Raw genomic sequence first — 12139 nt, forward strand, 5'->3', positions numbered from 1 at the left:
AAAAAAAAAAAAAAAAAAAAAAAAAAAAGGGAGAAAGAATATATATGTATTTGCAAGAATACAAATATACAAGAATATATATGTACAAAATACCTCTGGAAGGATGGACAATAAACTCATAGCACTGATGCATTGGGGAGAGAAACTGGATGGCTAGAGGGACGTTTTGTCCACTGTACAGTCTCATAGTTTGGGAATTTGGCACCATGGGAATCACTTCATCATAAATAAATAAGTGCATTTCTCCCAAAAAAATTAATCATAATTTAAATCACTTTTAAAGGGGTCTTATTATGCAAATCTCCACTCTGAATGGACCACTATACTTGGATAATTCCAGCCATCAGCTTGGTTGGGACCCCACCTCTCGGGTTTCCTTCTCTGAGCAGAGGCTGGCAGAGGGCCACGGAAATAAACACTCCTCGAAATTGTTCTGACATCTTGGAATTTGGTTTTATCAAATACATCCAGTGGTAATTGAACCACTGCCTGAGCAGTTTTCCCCTTTTCTCTAATCGTGTTTGTTGAAATGAATTTGGAGCTGCATATCCCGCTAGTCAGGAGCCCAGCCTAGGAAAGGGCATACTTTGGACAAGTTTAAAGGCCTATACACTGCCAGAAGTGGGGGCAGGGCAGGGGCGGGGCGTGGGTGTCAGAAGCAGGTACCTGCCCTGTGTAACTGAGATATTCACAGTTTGCCACCAAGATCTCCTGGGGGTCCAGTAGTTCCAGCTGGGGGATGCTCAGAACATGGGGGCAGGACAGCTGGGGAAGCCTGGTCCCTGCTTCCCTTTCAAGGACCTCCGCTCTGCTCTTGGACTCCCCTTATACCCAAATGAGAGATGGTGCACGAACACACCTAGAATGATTCATCCTGTCACCCAGAGGTGCTCAGTAAATGTGGTAGAATCTGAATTGAACTTGAAGCAAATTCTCTTATGAACAGTGAGCAACCGGTACAAACTCCTATGTATAAAATACATTAGCTACAAGGATATATTGTACAGCACAGGCAATATACCCAGTATTTTATAAGAACTTGGAATGGAGTGTAATCTATAAAAATATTGAGTCACTATGTTGTACACCTGAAACTAATATAATATTGTAAATCAACTATACCTCAATTTAAAAAATAATAAATAAAACAATTTTTTTTAAAAAAAGAATAGTGGACAACTAAACTACAGGGTAATTAGCAAGATTTAAGTTAGAGCCTCCTGACTTTTTCTTTTAATCTGCAAAAGAAGCCCACAGATGCCCGAAGGAAAGGGCTGCCCCACCTTTTAGGAGCTGGGAATGTGCATGCCAGGGAGGTGGCCTGGACTGACCAACTCGCTCTGGTCCTTACATGCTCTGGGATCGCCTTGGGCCTGCACCTACCACGTGGCCAATAAACAGAAATTGAATAAATTCATTCAATCCAGTTCAATTAATTAAATGAATGTTCAGCTTACTTCCTTCTCTGCCTCAGTTTCCTCTCTACCATATTCTCATTCCTGGACACAAAAATAAAACACTGTTGCGAAGACCAGTATTCTGGAAGACAGTTGAAGTCATTTGCTTTTTTTTTGGCCATGCCACGCGGCATGTGAGATCTTAGCTCCCCGACCAGGGTTCGAACCCATGGCCCCTGCATTGGGAGCAAGGAGTCCTAACCTGACCAACAGGGAAGTCCCTGAAATCATTTGTTTTCAATGTCTCCTCCTGTGGGCCTCCCTCTCCCTCAGGCCTGCACTCAGTAGGTTGGCTCAGAAAAAGCTACTTGGATTCGAATCCCGGTTCTACCACTTTTGAGCTGTGAAACTTGGACAAGTTACTTAACCTCTCTGAGCCTCAGTGCCTCACCTATAAAAACAAGCATAGTCCCTACCTCATCTGTTTGTAGTGAGAACTGAGTGACTTATTACAGGTAAAGAGCTCAGACAGGCTGGCACACTATAAGACTCCATAAATGTTATTATTACAGAGTAAAATACTCGCTGCTAATCACAGCTGAGGTGTGGGCAGATTACTAAAGTATAATTCCTCCCAGCAGTATTTGCAACTTAAAAGAGAGAAGAAACTTGAAGGCCCAAAGGAACAAAGTAGTCAAGGGTGACTGCCCAGGGCTAAGGTTGATGTCTGGGGCGGGGCAAATTGAGGGAGGAGAACTTCAAAAGCACACCTCCTCGCATCCCCCCTCCCTGCCAGCCCAGCCTATCTCCCCCTGGGCTGATAGGAGATAAACGAAACCACTTCTTCAAAGCACCCTGCTCAAGGACCAGGATCAAACACAGGGCTGGGAGATAAGCTTCAGCCTACATTTCCTTTGTCCATTCCTTCCCACCACTTCTCCAAAGGAAACTCAAGGGGGAGGAGAAGTAGTTAATTCCTCCCTCTTTTATCAAAGGGAGTTACCTCCCCATCTATAGGGCAATGGGGACGATGGGGCTGTGATAGGAGAACAAGGGAGAGAAGGAAGCCTCTTCTTGCTGCGCTGCCAGGGTTGCTGTGTGACTTACACTCCCCCAGAAGCTCTGGGAGCCCCAGTCTTTATCTGTCAAAAGGGATCAAAACACCTGCCCAAAATAACTCAGAAAAGTGTTGCGGGATGATGAACGCAAACGTGTATTTGGGAAAAGATCCTTTAACAGGCTCATATCGTTGACATTTTGAAAAACACGAAGTCATCCACCTTGAGTCTTTTTACTAATATGGTGAGGGGAGATAGAAAGAAATAACCCGCTGTATGTAAAATTCTTATTCGTTCATCAACAAACTTTCACTGGGCATGTATGGCACTCAGACTGCGTGTATTCATACCCCCATCTCGTACCAGCTGGGACTTGGGGCAGGGTACTTAACCTCTCCGTGCCTCCACTTCCTCCTCTGTGAAATGGGGTGACAATAGGACCTACTTCCTAGGGCTTCTGTGAGGATTAAATGAGAGAAATTGAGGAATTGCGCAAAGCGCTTCCAACAGTGCTTGGCTGTCGGTGTTGGCTGCTGCCACGAAGATATTTAAACATCCCTCTAGGCAATAAGAATACAACGAGTATGAGGGCAATACAGAAGCACCCACAGTCCAGCAGAATGGACGACTAAATAAATAATGGCAGATGCCCTGTGATGAGCGTAAGAACATAATCGGAGCTGTGAGAACACAGAAGACGGGGCTACCAGAGCGGGCTCCCTGGCAAGGCTGGTCCTTCTTGCTTTGCCTGTTTGTTCCCACTGTTCCTTGGGCCCCTCTGGTCTTCTCATGCCCGGGGCTGTGTCTGAAGCCTGGGGATGGGGCAGACAGAGGCAGTGCTGAATCAGGGCTCCTGGCCAAGGCAGTAGTTGCCAGTGGCTGAAAGATATTAAGCGCCAGGGAGGAAAACCAAGTCCCCTGTGAGGCCGACATTTCAGAATTCTTACAGCTAGTAAAAAAAAAAAAATGTAAATAGTTACCCAGTGAGATATTATTTCTTGTTGTTGCCATTAGGGCTTCAGTGTCATGAAGAGAGAGGCCGTGATTGGGGCAATTCCACCTTGGTGAGGATGGAAAACTCCACATTAATCCCACACGACACACCTCCCACCTCTCCTCCCAACCTGACTCAGGCGTTTTTTTCCTGGGTGGTGAGTTTTATGTAAATTGAAATCATGAAAAAAAAATCTATAAATATTCAGAATTTCCTAAAGGATTTTCTTGACGGCTTTTGAGAAGCATTTTTTTTTTAAAGACTCCTGTGACTGGAGGCTGGGGGAGGGGTACCCTCATTGGGTAGGATGCTGGGCCGACTTGGGTGTTCGAGTGGGTTCCCAGCGCTGGGAGCGTCTGGATCCAGATGTGCAGTGACTTCTCCAGAGCAGTCGCCCCACAGATGCCAACGATGCTGTTGGTCACAGCCATCACTGACCTGGGACTTTCTTTGTGCCAAGCACCAGTTGTGTGACATGCATTGCCTGTTTTGGGCCTCCCAACTCTGAGGTGGCCGCTCTTAGGTTTTATACCTGAGGTTTCCGAAGCTTAGGGAGGTTTCCTTGCCCAGGACCACCGCGGTAATGTAGATCAGAGGTCTGGTTCCCAGAAACCTGACTCCAAGGGGCCGCTCTGTCACCCACTGGTCGCTGGCCTTTGGGTAAGTGACTAACCTCTCCACGCTAGAAATGGGAAGGATAAAGGTACCTGAAACGTATCAAGGGCCTGACACACAGAATTGTAATTCTTCACCTCATTGGCTGGGGGCATTCTCAAGCAGCCCCACCCCATCCTACTGTCATGGTGCCCCTCCCTCTCAGGGCAATCTGGGAAGGGTCCCTTAGCCACAGGACTGCCACTTTTCTGCAGAGGAAGGACTTGGGCCCTGTACAACACTGTCTTGTGTGGCATTTTCAACTACACCTCATCAACCTCAATAAACACCGCCCAACTGAAAACTTCTTCAGCCTTATTCTCTCCCAGGTGACAAGACATCCCTTTGAAAACGGACTTGCTTTAGGCCACTAGGGCCCCGTTTAGGACTCTATAGAGGGTAACATTTCAGCTAAGTGAATGTCAAGTACGGATTGTAATAATCGTCTAGTACCTTTTAATTAGGCCTCTGGCCTGGCTGAGTATGGTCTTCCATATTCCCTCCTAAGGCGATTGGATGGATCCAGCCAAAGGGTTCCTGCTTTCCTCATCAGCACCCGAAAGGGAAGCATGGCCCTATTCCTTTGCTAGCACTTTCCAGGAGTGGGGAAGTAGGTCTGGTCTCCCCCTAAGTGCTGTCTGGCACCCCCGTTCCTAGTGATTAGCTGTGAGCTTAGGGAATGGGGTTTCTTAAGGACAGTATATGATTACCTGGGCAAACTCTCCACCCTCCATCCCGAGCCTGGTCACCCTGTCCTCACCTCCTCTGCTCTCCCGTCCTTTCATTCATTCCTTACCTCCTTCTTCTTTCCTCCCCAAATAGAGAGTAAATATTTTATCTCCCTCCGTTCTCCCCTCTCTTTCTGCTGCCTCCCACCCCCCTAGATTCCTTCCAAATTCCTAAATGCCTTTGTCTCTCGCCCCTCCCCTTTGTTCCCAACTGATTCCCCATTAATCATCCCTAACACACATCTGCTGGGGTCCTAGCAGGAGTTCTTGGCTGGCACTCACAGCTGGGCTGGTTACGATAATCAAGAAGGGGTCTTTCATCTTTTCCTGTCTCCTAGGGCTCCCCCCTTCCCAGCTTCTCCTCCTCCAAGATTGCCTACAAAGGCCCACCTTCTTCCATTCTGGAAGGTTCTGCCCTCTCTCTGCAGAGCAATCTCCCAAAGGCCAAATGGCCTCATAGGCTGAAGCAGCCCTGAAGTGGATGTTTAAACTTGGTGTTGGCAGTAGCAAGGATGTCAGAGGGCTCAGAGGCTGGCATGAGAAGGGGGGGTGGGCCGGGTGTAGGGACCACCACAATAAAATAAGTGAGGTCCCCCCTCCTTCTTGTAACCCTCTTGCTGCAGTATGGAATACATCACCCAGTCAGGGCATCCCTTGGCATTCGTGGTAACCTAATTTTACCAGGATTAAAACTGGGGCAGGGAAAGCTTGTGTAATTTCTCAGAGGTCTATGCATACTGTCCAAAAACCAGATGGATCCAGGAAGTACATTCAGTTTAGTGTGTAATTGACGTGGTGCCGGCTGCCTTCTTTACTGAGCATGATAAAGATTGCCATTTGTTATTTCTGTGATACTTGTTTCTTTCCATTGGAAGAACCCCTTTGAAATCATCTGTCCCCGTCTTGGGATCTCATGTGATCTCAAGGCGTTGATCAACGAGCAGCAGAGTCCTAGAGCAATACGCCCCGAGTGACAGGCCTGACAATCGGAGTGATGGATTCGGGCTGGGAAAGCGGTACTCGAAGCGAGGCAGTGACACCAGCGCGCCTCCGCTGGCCGCCGAGAGCAAGGAGAAGTGGTCTCCCCAGAGGCCGGTACACAAAGGGCCAGCTTCACCTTCTGATCGGCGGACCAGGACCTTTAATGTCCGGACAAGGACTATGTGAAACCTCTGCCCTGCGAGGCTGGCAATGCATACTTCATCCAAAAGGCACGGGAGGGAGGGGATAGGGTGAAGGAGGATACTGTTATTTTTAATAAAAAGTTTTTAATTCCGAAATTCCCCTGGCAAAACCTAGTGCATTTTCCCCCGCGAGAAAAAAAGGATGGGGGTAGGGTAGACGCATCTCTGGAGTTTGCATCGACGTGCAGCACTTACAGCGATTCCTCCCTCCTCGGGGATGCTGACCTCTCCATGGTCTCCACCCGACCCCCAATAGCAGCTAGGCCGGGTGCAGTGAGAGAATTTTACGCCTCTAAGCAGAACACCGTAAGAAACCTGAAACATACCAAACATCTAAACTATAAATCAGTGCGCAGGCACCTCGCGCCCGGCGCATCCGGGAGGGGCGCACCGCCTAGGGAACCGCGGCTTATTGCGACCATCTCACCCCAGAAGGGACACCTCAAACTTGCAGGCTTTGGACCCGACTGGCTCAAAGTTGTTGGAGCGGTTTACGCCGCGTCCCGAGAACCGTGGCTGCCTCCGAGGCTCGGGCGCTTCCAAGTGAGGACACCCGGGAGAAGCCAATTAGGGGAAGAGAGCTGGACCCGAGCAGAGCCGGGACTGAGCCCGAGCAGAGCCCGAGCAGGACCAGAGCAGAGCTGGGGCTCTGGAGGCGCGGCCCGCCCCTAGGCTGCCTCCCGGAAAGGCTTGGACTTGGCAGTGCCGGAGCCGGCGCCAGGAACTCCTACCCCACCCCCAGCCCACCCCGCCCCACCCCAATCCACCCCACCCCACCCCACCCCAGACACACACGGCCTGTGGGTGACTGCCCCCGCCAGCACCACCCCTCGGCGGTGCGAAGCGAGAGAGGGCAGAGCTACAGGAAAGCCAGCGGAGGATAGGGAGCAGAGCCCAGGGTCCCGGCGAAGCCCCGTCCTCTCTGGGACCCCCGGGGCAGGGGCAGCCCAGTGGGGGGAGGGGAGGAATACGGCGGGTGGTAAAGGCCGAGGCGCCGGGTTCGCGGGCGAGGCCCCTTTAAGGCTCTCCCCTCCCACCGGCGTCGCAGGCCTCCGCCCGCCGCTCTCCCCGCCCCGGGGTCCCGGCGAGAGCTGCGATTGGGCGGGCGCGGCGATCCCTTTGAAGTGTAGCTGCCGATCGCGGCTATTTGACGTGCGGCTCGCGAAAGGCGAAGGTTTTTGTGTTGCTCGCCGGGGCTAGTGGCGGCGGCGGCGGCGGCGGCGGCGGCGGCGGCGGCGGCGGCGACGTCGTCGTCGTTGGAGGAGGGGTGGAGGCGCAGCGACTGCTGCACCGCGCTCGGCGCTGCGGAGCGAGCCCACCCGCCCCGGAGCGAGCCCACCCGCCCCGGGAGCTCGCCTCCCGGTGGTCCCCCTCCCTCCCCGCCCCCCCAGTGGCGCTGCCTCCTCCAAATGAGCGATTCGCCCGCTGGATCTAACTCAAGGACACCCGAAAGCAGCGGCAGCGGCGGCGGCGGGAAGAGGCCGGCAGTGCCGGCGGCGGTGTCCCTCTTGCCTCCGGCGGACCCCCTGCGCCAGGCGAACCGGCTCCCTATCAGGGTCCTGAAGATGCTGAGCGCTCACACCGGCCACCTCCTGCACCCGGAGTACCTGCAGCCGCTGTCCTCCACTCCCGTCAGCCCCATTGAGGTCAGTCCCCTGGTCGCTAACCGCCCTGCGCCGGCCCCATTCCGCCCACCACTGCCGGGCCCACGGCCCTGCTCCCTGCGCCCCGGGGCTCGGTGCGACGCTCAGATCCGGCCACACTGGCGGACGGAGTGAGGAGGGACGGAGAACAGAGGGGTTAGAGCCCACCCGGTTCTCCCCCGGTTTCTCCGGGAAAGGTTCCCCTCCCACACTCGCCCTTCGGAGCTACGTGTTTTCTCTCGGATTGCGTTTGCTCTTGGAGTCTCCCCTGGGTCCTTTACTTCTCTTGGGCACCCAGTGTCCAGGCCAGAGATGATCTCTCCTGGGCCTTTTCCGCCCGCCCCCACCCCCACCCCTCCACCCGGGTTTGTTCTCTCTGAAGCCCGATCGCCCCCGTCCCACGCCGCCTCGGTCCCATCCGGTTAGAGTGCACTACGCCCAGGCACTCCCGACCCCAGGTCTTTCTTCCTCCCACTTGCCTGGGTGCCCTCCCCGGGAGGGAGGGGCTACGGAGAGAGCGCCAACGGCAGCCCTGGCTTCAGAACGCGCTTCTCCCGGCTCCTACCCCGCGGCGCCACCGCCAGAAACCCGTCCCAAGCGAAGTTACCCAAACTGAAGGAATAAGTTTTAACCCGGGCCTAGAGGCGGGGAGATGAGAGGGCAGGAGTCGAGTCACAGCCCCTCCCCCAGCCCCGAATCCAGAGAGGTCACCTTCTCCCGCGGTGGCCTTTGGTGGACTACTTCCACTGCCCATTTCCTGGGGCCTACGGCGCACTCCGGAACCCGGTGGAGCGAGGGATCCCACCGACGGGCAGTGTGAGCTTAGTTCCGCCCAGCTGCCCCGCCCGCCCGCCAGGCCTTCGCAGACCCTCTCCCTGAGGCCTTCCCGCCCCGTCGCGCCGCCTTGCGTGCTCCCCGCGCCCACCGCCCTCCCCTGGCGCCCCGCTCGCTCGCTCCGTGGGTCTCTGGTCTCACCCCCGTCTCCCTTCCCTTACCACTGTCTCCCACAGCTGGACGCCAAGAAGAGTCCTTTGGCGTTGCTGGCCCAGACTTGCTCGCAGATCGGCAAGCCGGACCCGCCGCCCTCGTCCAAGCTCAACTCGGTAGCGGCGGCCAACGGGCTGGGAGCGGAGAAGGACCCTGGCCGCTCGGCCTCGGGCGCCGCCTCCGCGTCTGCGGCACTCAAGCAGCTGGGGGACTCCCCGGCCGAGGACAAGTCCAGCTTCAAGCCCTACTCCAAGGGCTCCGGAGGCGGCGACTCTCGCAAAGACAGCGGCTCCTCCTCCGTGTCCTCCACCTCCTCCTCCTCCTCCTTGTCCCCGGGAGACAAGGCGGGCTTCAGGGTCCCTAGCGCCGCCTGCACGCCCTTTCCCCCGCATGGAGCGCCGGTCTCGGCGTCGTCGTCCTCGTCCTCCCCCGGCGGCTCCCGGGGCGGCTCCCCGCACCACTCTGACTGCAAGACCGGCGGCGGGGGCGCCGGCGGGGAGCTGGACAAGAAAGACCAGGAGCCCAAGCCCAGCCCGGAGCCCGCGGCCGTGAGCCGAGGCAGCGGTGGGGAGCCGGGTGCGCATGGCGGCGCCGAGGCCGGGGCCTCCGGGCGCAAGTCGGAGCCGCCCTCCGCGCTGGTGGGGGCCGGCCACGTGGCGCCGGTGTCGCCCTACAAGCCGGGCCACTCGGTGTTCCCGCTGCCACCCTCCAGCATCGGCTACCACGGCTCCATTGTGGGCGCCTACGCCGGCTACCCGTCTCAGTTCGTGCCTGGCCTGGATCCGAGCAAGTCTGGCCTCGTGGGAGGCCAGCTGTCGGGGGGCCTGGGCCTGCCCCCGGGCAAGCCCCCCAGCTCCAGCCCTCTCACCGGGGCCTCCCCGCCGTCCTTCCTGCAGGGATTATGCCGCGACCCCTACTGCCTGGGAGGTTACCACGGCGCCTCGCACCTCGGCGGCTCCAGCTGCTCCACCTGCAGCGCGCACGACCCAGCTGCGCCTGGCCTGAAGGCGGGGGGCTACCCGCTGGTGTACCCCGGGCACCCGCTGCAGCCCGCCGCGCTCTCGTCCAGCGCCGCCCAGGCCGCGCTCCCCGGCCACCCGCTCTACACCTACGGCTTCATGCTGCAGAACGAACCGCTGCCGCACAGCTGCAACTGGGTGGCGGCCAGCGGGCCGTGCGACAAGCGCTTCGCCACCTCGGAGGAGCTGCTCAGCCACCTACGGACTCACACGGCCCTGCCCGGCGCCGAGAAACTTCTGGCCGCCTATCCGGGGGCCTCGGGCCTGGGCAGCGCCGCCGCGGCCGCTGCGGCCGCCGCCTCCTGCCATCTGCACCTCCCCCCGCCGACCGCCCCCGGCAGCCCCGGGTCGCTGTCCTTGCGGAGTCCACACACTTTGGGCCTAAGCCGGTACCACCCTTACGGCAAGAGCCACTTATCCACAGCCGGGGGCCTGGCCGTGCCGTCCCTCCCCACAGCCGGACCCTACTACTCACCATACGCGCTGTACGGACAGAGACTGGCCTCAGCCTCCGCGCTCGGATACCAGTAACTACAGCCCTGCTTCCCTCCCCAGCCTCCTCTCCTCCCCGCCGCCGCCTCCCTTCCCCACCCGCCTCCGCTGCCTCCTCCACCACTGCTTGTCCCTGCCGGACCCCCGCCCAGACCCCCCCCCTCACCGGACTGTGTATTTATTTACTGTAATGTTAGCTTACAAGCTGGGAATATAAGTGCATTAACGGCCCACACGAGTCAATGGTATGCAAAGAGTCTGTTCCCCCCCAAATAATAATATTAATCACACAGGTAACTACATGTCCCCGGTCCCTCTTCCTTTCTCTTCCATTTTTTTCTTTTACTTAGATGTAAGTTTCCGGTTTTTTTTTCCCTTTTGCGCTTTTTTTTTTTTTTTGATTGGTTTGGTTTTATGGGGAGGAGGGGGAGTTGGGGGTTCTTTTTGTTTTCCCTTCCTGGGGAGTTTCTTGCATGCTTCTTAACTGTTCAAACTACACTTCCTCCTTCTCTTCTCCCCTCCTTTCCCCTTCATTCCTTCTTGTTTCCATCCATTTGAGGTTCTGTTTTTTTCCTTTGTACGAGTAACAGAGAGGAGGTATTTTTTGTAAGGCATTTGGGGGTGCAGGGAGCGGCCTTGGGAGCTAGAGGTCTTGCCCTCTTATGGACCTGGAACTTTGCTCTGTGACCCCTGATCTGCCACTCTCTCCCCCTAGGCTCCTTGGTCTGCGCCCTGGCCCCCCAAATTAGAGCCTTGCTCCCCGATCTTGCTCTGAGGACGGGTCAGTGGCCGGAGAGGCGCCTCCAACAGAGCCTTTCTCCTCCCAGACTCTTCCAGGCCCCAGACACCGGGTGGCCACCCTGCCTGATGGTGAGGGGCCCGCAGGGCTCACTTCACTGAAGCAAAAGTTCTAGAAGGCCCTGCTGGCATGGAACTTTGCTCTTTATAGTTTGCAAAGTGCTTTTATAGTCTGTTTTTCTCTGGCTGTTGTGGCTGTGGTCCCTGTCCTGGCGATGGGGGCTGGGTGGGTGATTCTTGCTAGATCCTTCCAAAGCAGACCAGTGGTAGTATCAGCTGGCAGCACAGCCTTGTTAGCACCATTGGGGGAGTTAGGGAGCACACGGATCACAGCAACCCCGGTGGCCCCCTCCCAGGCCTGACCCTAGAGTCCCCAAAGTTGGCCGTGGGCTCCCTCAGTTACTGGGATTGAAGGCTCGGCCCCGGGGTCTTCACCCAACACCCTCCCTCCCTCCCTCCCGGCCTTATGCAGCTGCGCAAGGGCTGCGGGGCCTGTTTGGGATGAATAGAGCTCTCCCTTGGTAAGACTTATTTTGTTAATAAATGGAGTACTTGGCTATATTCACACCGTGGTGTGTTTCTCTCTTGCCTGCCCCACTGACCCACTTCCAGACGCCTAAGCAGATGCCCTTCTTTTGTTCTTGTTTAAAACACCTTATGGTTTCCTTCTCAGATTTCCGTTCAAGGACGAGTTTAATGCCTTTCCTCAAGAAAGCAGGGGAGAAGAAAACAAAACTTCTGCCAACGCGTTACAAATAACATAAAACGGCCCCTTTTTTTCCAACTTGGTTATTTAGCTCCCAGCCTCACTTCGAAGGCCTTGACATTTCCTGGGGACGGGGTGGAGGGAGTGTGTAAATGTGGATTTTCCTCTGGGCCTAGATTCGAGGTCCAGGGGCCGAGAAGGGAACCAAGCAGGCCCCAAGACCAAGAGACTCGGCAGCGCCGCCCCGGAGCCCTGCGGGCGAGCAAAGACGACGTGCCTCTGGCGCCACCAGGTGGCGGAAAGGCGAACGACTGTCGCCAGCCCCGACCGCGCCTTCCGCGCTTCGCACTCCAAATGGGGAGGATTTCCTCTCCCTGACGGTGCCTTTTATACACCTTGAAGCTGAAGGGTAAATGCACCTGTTGAGAAGAGTGCTTCTCAAGGCTTGGGGACTCCCCAAGGCCAGCTCTGGATTGTGG

The 12139-nt window shown here is 56.0% G+C and overlaps 1 protein-coding gene and 1 long non-coding RNA gene across 2 annotated transcripts; one reads left to right on the plus strand and one right to left on the minus strand.

Moving 5' to 3' along the window:
- Positions 1–6082: 6082 nt before the first annotated feature.
- Positions 6083–8757, minus strand: LOC113628858 (uncharacterized). Its single transcript, XR_003436279.1, has 2 exons — positions 8654–8757; positions 6083–6330 (listed from the first exon to the last, which is right to left on the minus strand). It is a non-coding gene; the product is annotated as an uncharacterized LOC113628858 (long non-coding RNA).
- ZNF703 (zinc finger protein 703) lies at positions 6789–11519 on the plus strand. The gene is made up of 2 exons (XM_027122818.1): positions 6789–7661; positions 8669–11519. Exons 1-2 carry the CDS (start codon positions 7425–7427, stop codon positions 10193–10195), a joined length of 1764 nt encoding a protein of 587 aa, XP_026978619.1. The 5' UTR covers positions 6789–7424; the 3' UTR covers positions 10196–11519.
- Positions 11520–12139: the final 620 nt, after the last annotated feature.

The sequence above is a fragment of the Aethalodelphis obliquidens genome, unplaced genomic scaffold, assembly GCF_003676395.1.
Source record: "Aethalodelphis obliquidens isolate GAN/ISIS:26980383/991018 unplaced genomic scaffold, ASM367639v1 scaffold25, whole genome shotgun sequence".
In the NCBI taxonomy this organism is placed as follows: domain Eukaryota; kingdom Metazoa; phylum Chordata; class Mammalia; order Artiodactyla; family Delphinidae; genus Aethalodelphis; species Aethalodelphis obliquidens.